Raw genomic sequence first — 19,372 nt, forward strand, 5'->3', positions numbered from 1 at the left:
GGGGGGGTTGTGTAGGTTGTACTGTTTGCTTGGTGAGCTTTCTGGTCCAGCTCACCTTAGTATTCTCTCCAAAGGGGCAGGTGACCTCCAGCAGCCTAAGACATTTTCCCAAGGATGGGGCTGTCTGATCCTTCCCACCAGGCACCTGTGGCAATAGCAATTATAAATCTGACTGGCCTGGGCCCTGGCTATCTAGGATTGATCCATCTTCACAAGAACAGCTGTACGTCTGCAGTGTCCTAGTCATTCTGAATGGTCAACCTGAGTCCCATTCTCCCAGGGACAACAAAAGTGTCCTAAGAAGCTAGACACTTCGCCTGTCTGCAATGTCTACTGCAGAGACCTAGTGCTTCTGAGTCCACTGCTCCTCCCCTCCCCACTTCCATACCCCAGTCACTGTGCCTTTACAGACCCTATGCCAAAATACAATCAAGTCCACCGCAAAGACACACTCTCCCTCAGAGCAGGTTTTCTGTTAGAGCTCCAGCCTGGTGAGTCTGCGGAGTTGGAGTGGGGAGAGCAGAGACCAGTGATGGACGCAGCAATACCTGTGCAGGGAAGCTCTCCCCAGTCTCTCCATCTACTAGCAGGTCTCGGGCCAGAGCTTCCGCGCCCTCGCCTGCCCAGGTGTCCTCTTGTTCTCCTCCATCTTGCAGTTCCTTATCCACATCCTGCTCCTTCTGGCGATGACTGTAGTCAAAAACCTCACGCCCAGCCCCCAGATCAATATCCTGTCGCCAAAGGATGTCAATCAGATCTATATCCTGAAAGACAGACCAAGATGACTTTAGCTTTCAAGTAGCCCCTGCTCCAAGGGGAGACAGCTCCCAGTCCTGCCCCCTCAGAGGTCCCACCTAGTGGCACTCCAGTTGGTCCTGGGTGGGGCTCTACCCAGGCCTGTGCCTGTCAGCCTTTCTCCCTTGCTTCCTCTGACCAGTAAGGCATCACTCGTCCATTCCCAGGCAATCTTCCACCAAAAAAAAGAGCCATTAGTAAAAACTACTAACATATCTAGCGTCACACAGGTCTTCGGGTTTAGCATGTGGGCCAGAGTCACACCCAAGCTAAAGGGCAGGACTGCATCACCTCTAATAAGGAAGAGGAGGAAGCAAGAGACACCTCTCATTTTAGGAATAAGAGCCCCTGAAAACAGACTGTCTGACCACGGCAAACAAGGGCAAACTGCCCTGTGGAATTGCTTAGCAGTGACCAGGCTTGCATCAGCCTGTGGTGCCACTGCATTTGCATAAAGGGGTGGGGTGGCCTGGAGAGGAAAATCCCTGCATTTCCAACCACCTGATGCAACCAATGACAACGACAGGCTGTCTCCAGCCCTTCCTACAGCCATTCCCCCTTCACTGGTTGACAGCTGGAGTAAGCTTGAACATCCACAACTATTAAAGGCCCAGTCTCACCTCAAGCTCTGTCCCTGACAGAATTCAACTGCTCCTAGCAAGCTGCCTCAATCCCAAGGGAACCTCAGACAGTCAGATGATCCCCACTACACACTCCACCCCTGCTCAAGCTAATTTCACTGTATCCCCTTACACCAATGCTACCTCCATTCCTCCCTCCCATACCACACCCCAGGACTCACCAGCTCCCCATCAGTCAACCCACTCAAGGACATAACTCTCATCATTGCTGAGCTCTGACTGCAACCTTGGACATTAAAATGCCTCCTTCCACTTTGTTCTGTGGCTCCTAGACAGTTCCTGCACCTACTGCCACCCCCTCTGACATCAGCACAGAACTCCAATAGAGCCATTTGGATTTCCTATATATACCCCTCCCTTTAGGAGTCCTCCCAACAAGCCTGAAGAGACCCTCAAGTGTCACCTTCCATTCAGAGATGCAAAAGCACACGGTTTCCACTGAAAAGTATCTTTAGACCAGACCCACCTCCGGACCCCCAGGCAGGAACTGTACTTTCTAACCACCACCTACCCCATCCTAAGACCTCCCACATGGATCTCTCCCTTGAATCTCCCACCATACACCAACCTGAACAGAAGCCCTGGACCCAGAAGCAGAGGGGGGCTGGGCCACCCGGTGACCAGCCAGCCAAGAGTTAAGGGGCCTGTCTTTGGCATGGCCCCCACCACTGTGAGAGCTGCGGTCCAGGCGGGTCATGGTCTGCGAGAGGAGCCCCAGGGCAGCCGGTGCCGGTAAGCCGGGCAGGGGGCTGCAAGGAGCTCGTGGCTTGCAGGAAGCACACCAGGCTGGAAGGGTGGCCCCTTGGTAGCTCCGAGGGGCCCGAGGAAGGTGCCCCGCCCGTGCTGCTGCCTGGGCGGCCCAGCCCAGCCCCCTTCCTCCATCCTGGAGCAGCCCCCTCCCACCTCACAACCCCAGTTCCACTCAAGCGCCCAGCAGCCCCCACCCTGAGCTCACCGCAGAGGCTGCAGTGAGTCGGGACTCCCACCCCATGCTCCGTGCTCACGCTGCAGAGGAAAGCGAGCTACCTCCTGGGCCTGTCCTCCCGCTCCTCCCTTTCCCCCTCCCCACGCCCCCCAAACTTGTTACCTAGGCTGCCGCAAGGAGCCAATCCCCTCCCCCTCCCACCCCGCAGGTCACTGCTGAGGCTGCAGAGAGCCAATCCCCTCCCCCAGGTCAGCAGCTGGGGCTGCGGAAAGAGCCAATCTCCTCCCACTGTCGTTACCTAGGCTGCGCCGGGAGCCAATCTCCTCCCCCAAGTCTCCGCTGGAGATGCGGAAGGAGCCAATCCCCTCCCACCGCCTGTTACCTAGCTGCAGAAGGGAGCCAATCTCTGCACCAGGGCAGCTGGAGAAGCTGCCGCAAAGAACCGGCCCATCCCTGGGCCGCCTCCGTCTCCTTGAGGAGATGCACCCAGGGGCGGGCAGCCCCACCCAGCCCAGTCAATCAGCTGGGGTGGTGCAGTGAGAGTCCGGGGGGGGGGGGTGCCACTCTTCTCCCTCCCTCCTGTCGCATCTTGCTCTCCCAGCCCACTCCTGTGACTGGGCAGACACTCCTCCAGAAACTAAATTCTTTGCTGGTAAGTGGAAGGAGTTTTCCCATTCCTTAAGAAGGTTGTGGCCTGTCCTCAAGGCAAGGGATCACAAGCCAGGCTGGGCAGGAACCCAGTGCTCCCAAGCCAAAAGAAAAAAAGGTCCAGGAGCTTTGTCACCCTGAAACAGGCCAGAAGACCAGACTGGAGGAAAGGGAAAGCCATTATTACACACATGCGACATGTCAGTACAGGCCAGGCCTAGCCTCTAACAAAAGGTGAGAGACACACAATTCTGAATCCTCACCTTAGAGAGACAGGTGTTGGGCACCATCCAGGCCCCAAATATGCCAGTTACCTCCTTTCATGTTAGCTTTTTTAAAGAACAACTTGGGGTGCGGGTGGGGAGCTCAAGAAGGCAAAAAAAAAAAAAAAAAAAAAAAAAAAAAGAAAGAAAAGAAAGCAAGCATTTGGTGTCCAAACCTGACTAGTATCTCTCCTAGCAGGGGAGGAGGTAAAACCTGGCAGAACTGGGACTTGAAATCACAATTCTGCCTCCTGGATTGCTTTCTCGGGGGCAACAGCTTTCGCCTCATACTACTTCCCCAGAGCCTAAGGTCAGGCCAGAGAGACAGTGTGTCCTCCCTTGGTTACAGCCTGCTTCTTGCCTGGGAAGAGCTGTAAACAGGCCACCCCTTCTCTGGGCAGGATGCCAACCTGGAGGGGAATCCTATCCCTGACAAGGACCTAAGCTATGGCTGTCCATCGAACAGGCCTGGCAGCAGGGAGCACTGCCACCCCAGCGATAATACCAGCTCCAGCAGTGCCTGTCACATGCTCTGGACCTGGGTATTTTTATCCCTGAGTTACTGAGGAAATGTTGTTCTAGGCACATCATAAGCCTCCCTTCCCTCCTCCCAAGCCTGGGTCCCACAAGCATGACCCACCCAACTTCCCAAAGGGAGTGGTAAAGGCCTAGGGTCAAGGAAAACAACTTTCTTAACGGCTAAGAACAGGAAGGCAGATACCAAACTCCGTGCCATTCTGCCCCAACACACCCAGTCACACCCAAAACATTCTATACCCCCCTCAAAAAAACTCCCTGAAGGACTAAATCCTGTAGGGTTGGTTCTCAGGAGAAGACCCGTCCCATGCCACATGGGGCAGAAACAGGGTTTCATTAGGTCACTGAACTTCAGAAACCCGTTTGAAAGACAGGGTAAGAAGAGGCAGAAAAAGGTTAAGTTCCAAGTGACAGTGCGAGAATCTAAGATGTTCCCCACCTGGGGCAGACCTACAATCCCAGCATTTGAGAGGCAGAGGTAAAGGCAGGAGAAGGTCATGAATTCAAGGCTTCTCTGGTCTATACAGCAAGATCCAAGCCAGCCAGACCATTTCAAAAACGTAAACTTGAAAGGATGTCAGACAAAAGGTCCTGGTGGGCAGAAAATGTTCCTGACCTCCAAGATCAGACAATGCCAGCCTTTCTCACACAGATCCGTTAAGAGCTAACTAATCTCAGTGGCTTTCCCAATCTCCTTAACTACATAGTCTGAGGCCACCCTGTGCTATTTAAGAGTGGCAGCAGCAGCACCCCTGGCCCTGCCTATCAGGTGTCAGTAGCATCTCCCTCCCCACAGCTATAACAAAAAAAAAAAAAAAAAAAAACCTAAATGAGAACCTGATTGGTCACCAAAAAGATAATGAATTGGCTTAATGCAAGAAGGGAGACAAAATGTGGTCTGAGATGACGGGCAGAGAAGTCAAGCTCTGCAGCCAGCTAGCCTCTCACATCAATCAACCCAGGACCATAGAGCAGTGGGTCTTTTTTGAGCTCCTAGAGCTTGTGGCAAGCCAAAGTTGTTTCACTACCTAGGTCAGACAGGGGCAGCAGCAGCCATGTGTATCACTGAAGGAAAGGAACTGCACCCTTTTCCACCCAGGAGGAACAAGCTGATCTGAGAAGAGCACAGCTCCTCTAGCTTCCAGCCCTTTCTGCTCTACTCCCCACAGCAGGCCTTCAGCAAAAAATGGGAGCCTTGGCCTCTCCTGGCCAAGAATAACTATCCAAGTCTACCTCTTGGCTCAAGCCCAGGAGAACTAAAGGGAGTTTACAACAACAGGCCTAAACGCAATGGAGAACTTCAAGGTACAGCATCCGTGTTCTTTACAAGGCAAGAGAGGCCACACAATACGTGTAGAAACAATATACACTCAATCAAACCCCGTCATAGCACGGCTCCCCACCCCCCACACAAAGCCTCCAACAGTCATACTGAAATCTAAGCAGTAAAAATCCTGGCATGTTCTAGGAACCACCCTACCCTGACAAATACACTCAGAGGTGGGTCAATGGTTCAAAATATGAAATGCTCCTCCCAGTTCCCATCAATTCAGCCCAATCCTATGCAAGCAGTGCCAGAGGTTCAAACCCCTGACCCCAATCTATTTGGTTCCTTTAAAGGACTTAAAGGGAAGCCAACAAGCCTTCAGAACTAGCCCACACCTCCCCAACACCCAAGCCCACCACAACCACAGGACCACTAACCTCTTTGGTTAGGTCTCCACCAACAGGAGGGGCCACAGCCCCCAAATCCTCCAAGTTGTCACTGAATCCCTGCTCCGTTTCGCTTTCTCTCACCCCGTTGTCTGGGCCTGTCACGTCTTGAAGGCCACTGGAACTCTCAAGGGCGAGGCCTGAGTTGGGCTGGCTGCCAGAGACAGAGCCCTCCGGATCCCGGTGGACCAGCCAAGCATTTACCTCAGTGGTGGGCACCTGGAACCTATCCAGGGCCCTCACCTGACTGAGGAGTCGCCGGGCAGTGAAGTAATTGTCCAGGTCTATGCTCTTGGGGTGGATACCATAGCCATCCAAGGTATTCCTCAGGTTGTGGAACTGGGTCTGGGTATAGGCAGAGCTGGGCCCCAGGATGATCTCCCGGAGTGGGGGGAGTTGTGAGGTCAGGTAAGTATCCACGTCCACCCGAACCCCAATCAGACTCAGCAGAATGGTGAACTGGAGAAGTCCTTCCGTTAAGTATTTCTTCAGAGAAAGCATTGCTGAAGGACCAGAATGTTTATACCTTTTTGTTTTTAAATCTTCAACCAGACAAATCAAGGCCACTGCTCTGCCACTCCAGCCGGCAGGTTACCCTCCTCAGTGCAAGACCCTGTACCCCACCCTGGCACACCACAGGGGCTGAGCTCCCTGATGGCCCCAGAGGAAAAGACACCCTGTGGATCAAAAGCCACACTCCAGACCACATTCACTCTTCCCTTCTTGACACCTCACCTCTCAAAGTTCAGCTGTTGCTAACCCAGTCCAGGCCCTCAAGGCCCTCTCAGTTTCCTGTCTTCAGTCCACATCCAGTCAGACCGCCTCACGTCAGTGTCCTCTGTAGATCCCACTGCGGGCTGTCCGTGGGAGCAGCTGACCCACCGAGTTCTTGCTTCTTGCTTTCTCTCCTTCCTTCTCCTTCCTAGGCTTTATTTTCTTTGGCTGGAGCTACAGGTCTTTGTCTTTGGGTCAGAGTGTCCCGCCTCCTCTGCACTTACCAGGGGGGTTTCCAGAGAAACCTGAAGTGGGAATCACGAGAGCAACAAGGTAAGATTGCACACTCTTTACATCAGAATCAGGGTAGAAACCCGCAGAGAGAAGGCAGGGAACACATTACAAGGCTACTTTCACAAGGAAAAACCAAACCAAACCTGTTGTACCAACCATGAAAGGAAGGAAAGGCACTCTCAAGTTACTAATTGCTAGATTTATTGTATTTCTTAAAAGTAGCTTTCTTTGAAGAAGCAGACACTGCACAGGGCATTCAAAATATCTCACATTTACCAACACTCTTAATAGAACACATTACCCAGTTTCTAATTTTAGCACAAGAAGACCATTTCCTAGCTTAAAAAAAAAAGTTGGTTTCCCATGTCATTGTTTCTTCCAACTTAAAGAGGAAGGAAAGATTATTGGGAAACGTGTGACAAGTAGACGGGAATGTTTCACACGAAGAAAAAATGCCTTTTTTGTTTTTTTCAACTTTGAAAGCTAATTTCCCTTTCCTATCATTTTTGCGTTAAAAAAAAAAAAAAAGTAGAGCCACAAAGCAGAGGCCATACAGAAAGCTGAAGCATGAAGATCAGAAATGTAGGACCAGCCTGGACAAAATAATAAGACCAGTTCAATAGTAAAAGAGAAAAAAGTTTAAAGGGCACGGTTACTGATCACTGGCGTCTCCTTAGAGGCCCTCGGTTCAATCCCCGGTATGGCAAAATAAAAGGGGAGAAAGGGTACAGGAGCGCAGAGCCTCTAGAAGTAGGCCCCTGCTCCGTCCGGAACCTCAGTTCACGGGGTTTTATCTTTATTCGCATGACCTTCTGAGCCAAAGCAGAAGGATATGGCCAAGTTCTCAATCTCAGTTGCCAAGTGGGGAGAAGGTAAATTTGCCTTTCCGTTCCTGGTTTCTACTTTTGAGCTTCTATTAATCTCATAAAGCGACTCGTCGGTTGTAGCCCACTCTCAACCTCACTCCAGAGGTGAAGTGGGATCTACACGTACGAGGCACACACTCACACACACGCACGCACGCACACACACCCACGAACACCCTCGTTCGGTTGAGTAAACATTCCTGCTTTCGATACCCGCCCGTCCTCACGCAATTTATTACCAAAACTTCGCCAAGTGCCAATTAAGTTTGAGAGAGCGGGCAAAGTTCCTCAAAGCCAAGAAGGCCAGAGAGCGCCCTGGCTCGAGCCCGGTCGCACCCTGCTCCATACCCGAGTCTGGCTGGGACCAAGCTGCCATGCCCACGGTCGGCGCCTCGGCTTCGAGATTTCTGGGACTCCAAGCGACAAGTGCTACTTTCCTGGCCCTGACCCACCCTTAAAAGCCAGCCTCACCCCGCCCTCCAAGCCGAGGCCCCACCCCACTCTCCATTCCGGCCTCGCCACGCCCTCCCATGCCCTCGGCCCCGCTCGGCCCAGCCCACCCAGGAACACGCTTTCTGCTCGGCCCCGCGTTTCTTTCCTGCCGTGTCCGGGCCCCGAGTGGGACTAGGACTCCGCGCGGCCTTCCGCGTCCTGCCTCCCGCCCCTCAACCACGTCTCGCCGCCCCTCATCCCACAAGCTTCGCTCCTGTTGCGCCGCGGCTCTCCCGTCAGGAGAGGGAATGTGTCGGGTACCCACTGCTGAGGTCGCAGTCCGCCGCTGCCGCCACAGCAGGCCCTCAGCCCGAGTCCCGGCCTCGCCACCGCCGCCACCTCCGGCCGGCCTGGAGCGCCCAGCCTCGGCTTCCCTCCCCGCCCCCTCCTTCCACTGCGCTCGGAAACCCGCCCTTCACGGCCACCCCAGAAACAGTTGCTCCAATCAGCTGGCCGGAATTCCCGCCGTCACCGGATGTCGCTTTGATTGACAGCAAAGCGAACCCAATAGCCGAGCGCGCCTCCGCGTTTTCCCGTGACTGACGTGAGAGCTGACCAATGAGTGTGCAGGCCCGCCCCGCGGTATGGACCCGCCAATGAATAGGCGCAGGCCCTGGTGTCCGAAATTCTGCGCCCCTCCGCCTTGCGTCGCAGGTGGGCGGTGTTGTGTTAGGTGCTTCTCGTGCATTCTGTGTCTAGGAATAAGGTGTTTTCAGGCAGAGAACGGAGTGTTGCCGTCGGAGCCTGGAATTGCGTCCTCCAGGGTTCCCACAGTGACTTGCAAAAATCCAGTGAGACCTAAGGAAGCCGAAGCGAAGCACGGAGCATGTGGCTCCCATGGTGCCGACGTTCGTGTCGCCATCTTGGGTACTGGCAATGGGAACCGGAACCCCCTCTCTGTCTTAGGGCCTGGTGTAGTAACCTGGGTCGGGCAGGAAGGGTGGTATTTTGTAGCCCAGGCAACAGCCAAGTGGCTGAAACTGCCGGGCAGACAGATTGTCGTGACCATAGTGGGATGCTGGTATGTGAGAGATGGGACATAGTGACCATTTTTGTCATCGAAGGAATATCGCGAGAAGCCCTTCCCCCTCCTCTAACCTCTCACACACAGCTTAAGTTTTTGCTTTTCAGGAACGTTCCTGAGTTGCCAGAGTGCGCCAATCCCATACACCAATACAACGAAACCATTTTTTGTGAGTCTCAAATTTAGTATGCTCTCAACATTTGTTAGGTTCCAAATTCCAAAGCCTCTGAGAGATTCTTGTTCAGTAGCCATGGGGTAAGGACCTGATAACCTGCCCTCTTGAGTAATTCTAGTGCAACTGGTCCATAGACCGCATTTAGGAAATCACTGGGTTGGAGTTTGTACTGTGTTGCTCCCAGCTGTGGGGCAGAGGTGAGAAGTCAACTGAGTTCTTGTCTCCTCTTCAGAGGCCAGGCCATAATCTAGTTGACAGTTCATTGTTCATTGTCCTTGTGCAATTAAGGACAAGGCCAACCTGACAACACACCAGATAAATCCCGCTGTCCACGAAAAGGAAAAGTTAACCTGAATTTGGAGAGGCTCAGGAATATGCACGAGCATCTTTTCTTGCAAAATTACTAGACTACTATCTGATTTTTAAAATTAAATTATTTTGACCTAGTTTACACTTTCAAAGACTTTTATTTAGTCATCATTTTTAGTGTGTCCCAATAAGTAACTAGAATATAAACTCTGTGGGACTAGAAATTTGTGTATTAACTGTTGGTCTTGAAAACATCACAGCAGCCAGGTGTAGTGGCCCATGCCTGTAATCCCGGTACTCATGGGAGGCAAATCTCTGTGAATTCAAGGTAGAGTTTCAGAACAGCCAGGCCTACATAGAGACCCTATCTCAAAAAATAAAAATAAAGTGCATGGAATTAGATGTGAAATACAAATAAAAAAAAAAGTGTGGGGATACTTGGTCATAGAGTCCTTACCTACCTACCATGAGTACTCACCTAGCATGCAAGAGGTACTGGGGTTCGAACTCAATAGACAAAAACAGAAAAGTGACAGCGAAAAGAAAACCAAGCAGGTGGAGTCTGTAATTCGGAGCTCCTGCTAAAATAGAAGCATTTTGAAAGTACTGTAATGGTCTGTCCTGTCCCTTTAAGAGACAAGCCACACCCACTCCTTGCCCTGTCCTCCTTGGCAAGCTAATCTTCAGCTTCCAGCCTGAGTCCCATCCTTTCCGTGTGTGTGTGTGTGTGTGTGTGTGTGTGTGTGTGTGTGTGTGTGTGTGTGTGTATGTGTGTGTCTCTGAGGCAGCTTCTATCTCTCCCTTCTCCCCACCACTTCTCCCCTTCCCCTCCTCTCTGCTCTTCCCCCTTCTCCTCTTCCCTTCCATAACCCACTAAATAAATATCCAACTTCATTCTGTATGATGTGCCTATCCATCTCCGTCTCTCATCCTCCACATGGCTTCCTGCCTGGGACCTGGCTGCCTTCATGGCTTGCCTTGGTATCAGGACCTGCTGCCCACGGCCTGCCACCCCTTGGGGAACTGTGCTGTGGTCTCAGGACCCGCTGCCTGCTGCCACCTGGATGATGGATTCCGGAGCAGCCATTACAGCGGCAGGCAGAGATCCCTCTCAGCCAGGCCAGGCACGAATTGGGCCAGAGCGACGCTGCTGGGAAGCATCCTTGCCACTCGCACCAGTGGTACACATAGCCAGGAACTGCAGCCTTCTCATGCCGTGAACAGGCAACCCCAGCAAAGTCTGGGTGACTAGCCAGCCTCGGCTCCAGCACTTGTTGCTGCGGTTGCCGACAAGCCTCACTCCCCACTGTGGCTCCTGGCACTGCTGCCACTCTCAGGGACTCTGGGAAGTGGCCCGAGCTTGGGAATCACAGAAGGGGCCCGAGTTCTAGTAAACAATTATTTAGGAAATTTGGGTGTCGTTTCTCTGTACACGACTTCCTGCTGTTTGGAGCACTGTATCTTTGGAGTGTTCACAACAATACTTCAGGGGGTCTCGGTGAATCAAACCACGTTAGCCTGGAATGAATCCACAGGTTCTCATCCTCTGGAGATAAAAGCAGAACCTCTTTTCCAAAGCATCAAATCCTTAGACCCCATATTTTAAAGTCAAGATACCTCTCTTAGCAATTCCCAGAGTCAAATGTCTTTTTCCAGTCAAAAACACAAGAGACAACACAGTAACATACATCTGTACACACTCGATACTTTTGTGGCTTATAATCAGACTGTCTATGCTCTGTCTCTTTAAAGACTTACCCAAACACACATAAAACACATACCCATCTTTAATCCACCCTCACCATTCCAGAGGGCGATCTCCCTGAGGGCCTCCACTTGTAAAACTCCACCAGTTCCATTCCTGCGCTCTACTCGCTAAGTGCTATGGGAACTAGAATGAAAATTTAGAATCACATGCACACAGACAGGGACAGGCAGACAAACGGGGCCACGAAGACATCCTTGAGACAAGAGTGCCAGGAATGCCCCTTTTCTATATAATTATGAGCAATCTCTCAGCACTCCCTTAGTTCCCGATCTCGCTGAAGACCTCCACTGTTAGTCTCCGAAATGGTCCGGTTAAAATCTGGCATCTGTACTACGTGCTATATGGTACTACGCCTATACTATGCCTGTAGCTCCAGTGCTGCTATAGGTCGGTATGCAAGCCAGGAACTGGGCTGAGAGACCCAAAAACCCAGAGATACACACAGAGAGAGACGGAGACGTGGGTCGCTCTTGATACAAGAATGCCAAGTTTATTGTGCTCAGGGGAAGCTTATAAAGGGCCCTGGCCACACCCCAGCTCTTGGGATCTTTCAGCTGCAGACCCATCAGCCTGCCATCAGGGTCTCTCTCGTGCTCAGAGCAGAGGAAAACAAGTTGTTTTGCTCAGTTCACTCCAGCAGGCAAAGGGTCTGAGGCAGGCAAAGAAAATCAAGGGATCAGGGATCTATAGCTCCCAACATGGGAGGGTTTGGAGGAAGGAAAGGGAAGGGAGAAATGGTGTGATGATAATCTCAAAAATTAAAAAAAAAGGTAAGTATATTCTTAAGTAAATATTTTTTAGAGGAAAAACTGGAGCCAAGCACAGTAGCCTACACCTCTAATCCCAGTGTTTGATAGACTGACCTGAAGACCAATGGTTCTATATAGAGGGAACTTATTTTGTCTCACAATACCAAGGAGGAAGAACAGGAAGTGACAATCCTCTTAGGAGAGTGAAGTATAAAATGACATTGTAATGTCCATACACTGGTGAGCTGTCATGTGCTGTTTGAGTTCACTGAGAAGGGGGCTGTGAAAGCTGAGATCCACCCCACTTCAGACCCACGCATGTTTATGTCAAGTGTGCTCCAGTTGTCATGTGCCGTTTTAGTTCACTGAGAAGGGGGCTGTGAAAGCTGAGGTGCCTTCCCTGCCAAGCATGCTTGTGTCCTCCCTTGTTTTTGGCTTGGGATGCTCAACCTGGAATTCTGACAGGGAGGCAGAGAATAGTAAAACAGCTCCTGTTTCTGTTTTGAGTTCCTTTAGTGATGAAAGGTGATATGGAACAGGAGCTGATAAAGGCAGGGGACATGGAGGAGTGCTTACTGACTTGCTCCCCTTGATTTGTCAGCCTGCTTTCTTATAGAACCCCGGACCACCAGGCCAGGGGTGGCCCCACCCACAATGGGCTGGCCCCTCCCATAGCAATCAACAATAAAGAAGATGCCCTACAAGCTTGCCTACAGGCTGATTTTATGGAGTATGTTTCTCAATATCTGATTCCCTTCTCTGAGGACTCTAGCTTGTTATGTCAGACTGACATAAAACTAGCCAGCACAATATATATGAAAACCTCAAAGAATAAATAAAAATACTACATTAAGAAAGAGATTTGGCCTGCGGTGGTGTCACACACCTTTAATCCCAGAACTCAGGAGGCAGAAGTAGATGGATCTCTGTGAGTTCAGAAGCAGTCTGGTCTACAGAGTGAGTTCCAGGACAGCTCAGTTTCACACACTGTCTCAAAAAACAAAACAACAACAAAAACAATAAAAACAAAAAAAATCATAGGAATGAACAGTGTCAAATTCTAGGTTACAGCATTGAGGCACCAGGGACTGAACTCAGGATCTCCATAGCTAGGCAACTGTGTTAGATGTTATGGCTGGGGCAGGCTTTGCTGCATACTTTAGGCTTTTCACATACATTACCTCAGTAGCAAAGGAAGGAAGAGGGGGAGAAAGGAAAGTTTGAAATTTGCTGAGATTCACCACACACACAGACAGCCTCAGTTGTAATAGCAGGCAGCCTAGGCCTGGCAGGGTGCAGGCACGAGGGATATTTAATATACAGGAGTTGGGAGTGCAGACCAAAAGCCAGTCTCCACTCTGTCTAGAGTTCCAGATCAAGTCTGAGCAGGTGCACCGGCTCCTTCCCAGAACCTGCCGATTAACCTTGTAAACTCCAGAGTCTGTTCTTCCCCCAGGAAAGCACCCGCTCCTCTCCCTGCACCACCTCCCCCGCCTCTTTGCCTGGGACAGCTGTTAATAGGACAATTACCCAAGAAGCAAAAGAAAGATCCCATGCTGATGCGTCATCAGTCCGGGTATATCCATTAAATGAGGCAGAGAAGACAGCTGGAAAAAGTGAGCGCATGCCTTGCTCCCTCGGGGAGGGGCTGATGGGCATCAGGAAAGCCGGGCCTTGCCTGACAACTGCAGGCCACAATAACAGAGAAAAGCTGTGGGAAGCAAGGCTAAGAGCTGGCAACAATGCCCAGGGATTTAGAACCATAGAAGAGGTAGCTATGGAGCTATCAGAATGGCTTACCAGGTGAAGACACTTGCCAAACCTGATCATCTGAGTCGGGTCCCTGGGATTGACATGGAGGAAGGAGAGCACTGACTCCACAAAGTTGTCCTCTGACCTCCACATGCCTGCTGTGACATGTGTGCACAACTGTGGACACACATACGCAGCAAAATAAATAAAAGTTTTAAAAGGGCCAGCTAACTAGAAGGCACATGCTGACATGCCCACTTCTCCCGGGGATGCATGTTAACTGTGCCCCTTTCTAGTGGGAAAGGCTGCTTCTGCAGGCCCTTCTGTCCTCTAGTCATCCCTGAAGGACAAGGTAACCAGGAAACCCCCAGAGAAGGGACTGTGAGAGGGCAAAGTTAATGGACCTCACACTAGGAATAATAAAAATTGCTTTGTCCCCTAATGCTGCCTTTCCGGTTGTCCATTATCTTCTTTTCTTTAAGAATATTTGGCTGGCTGGGTATGGCATGCCCTTGGAGGCAGATCCCAGCACTTGGAGACAGAAGCAAGTAGATCTCTTTGAATTCCAAGCCAACCAGGGCTGCCTGGTGAGACTGTGTCTCAAAACAAAATTGTTTAGCTGTATATAGTCATGGATGCCTACAATTCTAAGCCCTAGAGAGCTGGGGACAAGCCTGGGCTACATGATGAGACTTTGTATTACATACATACATATGTACATACATACATACATGCTAGGCAGTGGTGGCACGCACCTTTAATTCCAGCACTTGAAAAGCAGACACAGACGAATCTCTGAGTTCGGGGCCAGCCTGCTCTACAGAGCAAGTTCTAAGACAGCCAGAGCTACACAGAGAAACCCTGCCTTGAAAAGAAACAAAACCAAAAAACAGTCAGAGGTGGTGGTGTATGTTTTCTAACCCTATCATTCTGGAGGTGGAGTTAGATCGAGACTTCAAGGCCAGCCTCCTTACATAGCAAGAGTGAGGAGAATCTGAGGCTACCCTGGGACACATAAGACCCGCCTTGAGAAAACAAATCCGTCTATAGAAGTGTCTCCCCCTCTCCAAACACTAGGTAATCCAGAGGAATGGACCGGATGACTGCCCGAGATTGCTTTCCTACAGCCCTCCTGAGAGCTTCTAGGGTTATAGCCTGTCGATATTAATGTTAACATGTCTTGCAAAGGAAATCAATTGATTTTCCAGTTACTGCAGACATCTGGTCTCTTTTCTTGGGTGGTAATCAGCCTTGGAAAGTGTGTTCCCATAAACCCATCCGAAGAGGCACACCTCCTCTGCTTGCTGCCAGCCTCTCCCTGTACCTCATTATCATAAAGCTTCTCAACCTCAGCTGCCAGCGAGACCCACCTAGGGAACTTCCGGAAAAGAACAGCGACCCAGTCCCACCCCAACCCGACCAGACCCACACCCCGTCAACATTTTGTGAAAACTTCATGGTAAGGTGGTCCTTGTATGTGGACAGAGTAGAGAATAGGTCGCTAGCTTGGAGCGAGCATCCAGGTAGGACGAACACAACAGCAGAGCTAAGGCCCAGGCTGGAGTCATCATCCCAGCCTAGGGCGTACACTCTTCTTGACTTCTACAATGAATGCACCTCATTGTTCATTCATGTCTCTGCCTAACATTTTTTGAAGCTGAGTTCAACCGTCCCATGGGTCTCCCAGAATCGCCCCAAATAGAATTGGGTAATGTTCTTTGTGTAGGTCTCAGTGTGACATGTCACAATCAGACAGGTGCATTGTGAGGTGGGGAGAGTGGGCGTTTTGGATGTAGCGGGTTTAAAAATCCCAGGTTTGTCACTCACCCATTGGACTAGCCTTAAGTAAATGAAGACAACAGTGTACATAGTCACAAATCTTAAAACTCAGATCCCAGTGAGGCATGGGGGTGCACACCTTTCATCCTAGCATTTGGGAGGTTGATGCAGGAGAATTGCTATGAGTTCAAGGCTAGACGGACCTGTATAGTGAGTTCCAGGCCAGCCAAGGTTACATAGCAAGACGCTGTCTCAAAACAAAGAGAAAAAGAGTCAGAATGAGTATGTAAAGCCATTCAACACATGGGGTAAGCTGAGCATAAGGTTTATTGATTTATTGATTTATTTAAGGCAATGTCGTAGATGAGGCTGGTCTCAAGCTTGCTAAGTAATCAAGGTGACTTTAACTCCTCCCTTCCTGCTTCTGCCTCCCAGGCACTGAGACTATAGACACGCACCACCATGCCAGGCTTCCTTTCTTGGCCAGCTCTCTCTCTCTCTCTCTCTCTCTCTCTCTCTCTCTCTCTCTCTCTCTATCTATCTATCTATCTATCTCTATCTCTCTCTCTCTCCACCTCTCCGCCCACTCTGCAGCTTTGTCTCAGAGAAACCAAAGGCTCTGGAGAAATGAGAGCTCCCCCCAGAATGGCCTGCTGAAGCCCGTCTTGCAGACAGAACAGGGACGCTCTCCTTTTCTGTCCAGTGCACACAGGCACGGCTCACATTCTGGAACACACACACCTCCCCCTCCTGACATCTTAGCAGAAAGGACTGAGGCTGGTGCCTGAAAGAGCCCTTTCCTCCGTCACAGGAACAGATGCTGAGAGCCCAGGACACAGGCATGGCAGCAGCAGGAGGCTGAGTCAGAGGAAATAAAACCATCTCCTCTCCAAGAAATACCAAGGCCCACAGGAGAACTCCGCTGGAAATGCCCGGCTCCTGGGGCTCCAAAAGAAAGAGAGCAGACTCGAGTGCAGCTGAGGCCTGCACTCTGAATTAGAGAGGTATAGACCCCCGAAAATCACACAATCGTACAATCCTGGAGGAAGCAGAGGGGAAAACCCCAAAGACAACATGTTGTTTTGTTTTTTTAAATTTTTTTTTTTTTTTTTGGTTTGGTTTTTGGTTTTACGAGACAGGGTTTCTCTGTGTATCGTTGGTCTACTCATTCTGTAGACCAGGCTGGCCTCAAACTCACAGAGATCTGCCTGCCCCTGCCTCCTGAGTGCTGGGACTAAAGGCGTGCACCCCCCCCCCACCCTTTGAGGCAGGCACTCTTAACCAGTGAGCTAGTGAACCGTCTCTTCAACTCTTGTTTTTATTTTATTATTATTTCATTGTTGTTGTTTTGTGTTTGTTTGTTGAGCCAGAGTCTCTCTATGTAGTTCTGGCTGTCCTGGAACTCCTTATGTAAGCCAGGCCTCAAACTCACAGAGATCTTCCTATCTCTACCTCCCAAACGCTAGGATCAAAGGTGTGTGCCACCAAACCTGGCCCTTGTCTTGTCATTTGAGACAGAATCTCACTATGTGTCCCAGATTGTACTCAAAGGTGCAATCCTCCTGCCTGAATCCACATGAGAAGCTAAGACCACAGGCCTGCACCCCTACACCTAGCTCCCCGCTTTGCATTTTGTGAGGCAAGTGTGTACTTGTTCACATGTGTGCAGGTGCACATGTGTGGGGTGTCATCTTCAAGAATGCTGCCCAACTGCTATGATCCTGGGGTCTCATGCTAGCCTGGAGCTCCCAACTAGACTAGAGCGGTTGGCCATCAAACCCTAGAGACCCTCAGGTGTCTGTCACCCAAGCGTGGCCCATGCTCGGCATTTTTAGATGGGCCCTGAGGACTGAACTCAGATCCCGAGGCTTCTGAGGCAAACCCTTTACTGACTTAACTGACTGACTTTAAGCCCAGCCATGGCTTCTTCACTCTGGGCAGACTACCAAGCTAGCTGTCTGTTGCTGCACCTTGGTGCCTTCCCAGAGCTGATTATGAACTGCAGAATGCCCTTGGGGTGGATGGTACTGCCCAGCGTCTCCACCTGAAAGCCTGCCTGCTTCCTTGGAAGCCCACTAAAGGTGTAACTGTCAGGTCCAAAGTCCCCCTCCTCTCAAATGGCAATGCTGGTAACACTGTCCTAACTGGAAGGACTCTGACTCAGTGAGCGGAGTGACGGTTATTGGGTGAACGAGCCTAAAGGTTTCTGTTCACTAGAAGAGTAGAAGGCTTAAATGAGGTTTCTGTTCACTCGGAACTTCCCTTAACCTTCCCCCAGAGGTCAAACACCTCTGCCAAGGGTACCTGGTTCCTGGTCAGTCAGACAGCTTGTAGCAGCTCAGATGCCCAACCTGCCGACTGTCAAATAAAGTCTCGGGCTGGAGAGATGGCTCAGAGGTTAAGAGCACTGCTCTTCCAGAGGTCCTGAGTTCAATTCCCAGCAACCACATGATGGCTCACAACCATCTATAATGAGATCTGGTGCCCTCTTCTGGTGTGTGTGAAGCAGAATGTTGTATACATAATAAATAAATAAAATAAAATAAAGTTTAAAAAAAAAATAAAAAATAAAGTCTCCTCATTTTCTGCTATTTTGCTTTTCTCTCTCCCCCTCCCCTGGCTCGCAGGATAGTCTTGGCAGTTCGATCCCCAATAATTCTTTCTTTCTGCCCATGAAGCAGTCTAGTTTGGTAGCTTCTCTGTGCCACCACTCATAGTGGCCATGATCTGGGAGAATCCCAGGGGCTCTGTCGAGGGTTTGGAAGGGGCTGTCATCAATGAACATCCCATTTTTTTTTTTAGATTTATTTATTCATTATGTATACAACATTCTGTCCATGCAGGCCAGAAGAGGGCACCAGATCTCATTACAGATGGCTGTGAGCCACCATGTGGTTGCTGGGAATTGAACTCAGGACCTCTGGAAGAGCAGTCAGTGCTCTTAACCTCTGAGCCATCTCTCCAGCCCGCCTCCCCCCCCCCATTTTTTTTAAAGCTGAGGCTGTAACTCAGGGCCTTGCTCTTGCTAGTTAAGCACTCTACCACTGAGCTAAATACCCAGCCCCAGACAGCTCATTTAAATTTTTTATCTGTGGGGTGTTTCAACTGCATCCAGCTGTGCACCATACTTGTAAGGCCCACAAAAGAAAGACAAGAGCATTGGATCCCCTGGGACTGGAGCTGCTGTGTGGGTGCTAGGCACTGAACCCTGGTCCTCTGGATGAAACCCCAGTGCTCTTAACCACTGAGCCATCTCTCCAAACCTAATGTCTAATTCTTAGAAGGTTGAACTTGAAGGTTCTGAACTTAAAGAGATCCTAGTGATCACAGACTAGCTCCACAGAGAGGGAGCTGGCAAGTGCAGCAGATCCTGGGCTGTGGAGGTCCTTCCTAGACTTCCCTAATCCCCAGTTCTCACTCCCACTCTGCCTGGCTCCTCCCCCATTGTCCCCATGGAGCCAGCCTAGCTCTCTCAGGCTCCTATCTCTCCAATTCTTCTGTCTCTTCTTTAGAAGACTGACCCTCCCAATGTGGGTACTGTAATGGTTCAAGTAAAAATGCTGCAAGTCCCCGAGTGGCTGCAGCAGGCAGTGGTTCCTGAGAGCAGCCAGTCCTAGGCAGGGACGGCCAGTTCCCAGAGTGGCTGCAGTGGGCCATGAGGGGCAGCAAGTCCCAAGCAGGGAGCCGCATGGTGAGACACCTTGCCAGGGGCAGCCAGTCCCACAAGGAAAGACAGACAAGACAGATGGGCATGCACAGGGAGCCACGCAGCGGGCTAGAGACAGACATATGGATAAGCATGCCATGCAGAGTGAGGTTGGATATTTATTTAGTGGGTTATGGAAGGGAAAAGGGAAAAGGGGAGATATGAGAGGAGAGAGAGAGAGAGAGAGAGAGAGAGAGAGAGAGAGAGAGAGAGAGAGAGAGA

General features: G+C 50.7%; 1 protein-coding gene across 4 annotated transcripts in view; it reads right to left on the bottom strand.

Annotated features, from left to right (window-relative positions):
• The window catches only part of Nfe2l1 (NFE2 like bZIP transcription factor 1), a 12,518-nt gene extending 4,228 nt beyond the window's left edge, over window positions 1–8,290 (bottom strand). The window contains exons 1-5 of one of the 4 annotated variants that reach the window (XM_050156601.1): window positions 7,745–7,877; window positions 6,258–6,541; window positions 5,514–6,025; window positions 549–764; window positions 56–145 (exon numbers count right to left, since the gene is read on the bottom strand). In XM_050156601.1, coding sequence (XP_050012558.1) covers window positions 56–145; window positions 549–764; window positions 5,514–6,023 — 816 coding nt within the window. In that variant the 5' untranslated portion in view covers window positions 6,024–6,025; window positions 6,258–6,541; window positions 7,745–7,877. Of the gene's footprint in view, window positions 1–55; window positions 146–548; window positions 765–5,513; window positions 6,542–7,744; window positions 7,878–8,149 lie in introns of those variants that run through there. The other 3 variants (XM_050156599.1, XM_050156600.1, XM_050156602.1) reach the window with 3 other exon arrangements.
• Window positions 8,291–19,372: the final 11,082 nt, after the last annotated feature.

Source organism: Alexandromys fortis, unplaced genomic scaffold (genome assembly GCF_014885135.2).
Source record: "Alexandromys fortis isolate MF-2015 unplaced genomic scaffold, M_Fortis_MF-2015_v1.1 scaffold_31, whole genome shotgun sequence".
Lineage (NCBI taxonomy): Eukaryota > Metazoa > Chordata > Mammalia > Rodentia > Cricetidae > Alexandromys > Alexandromys fortis.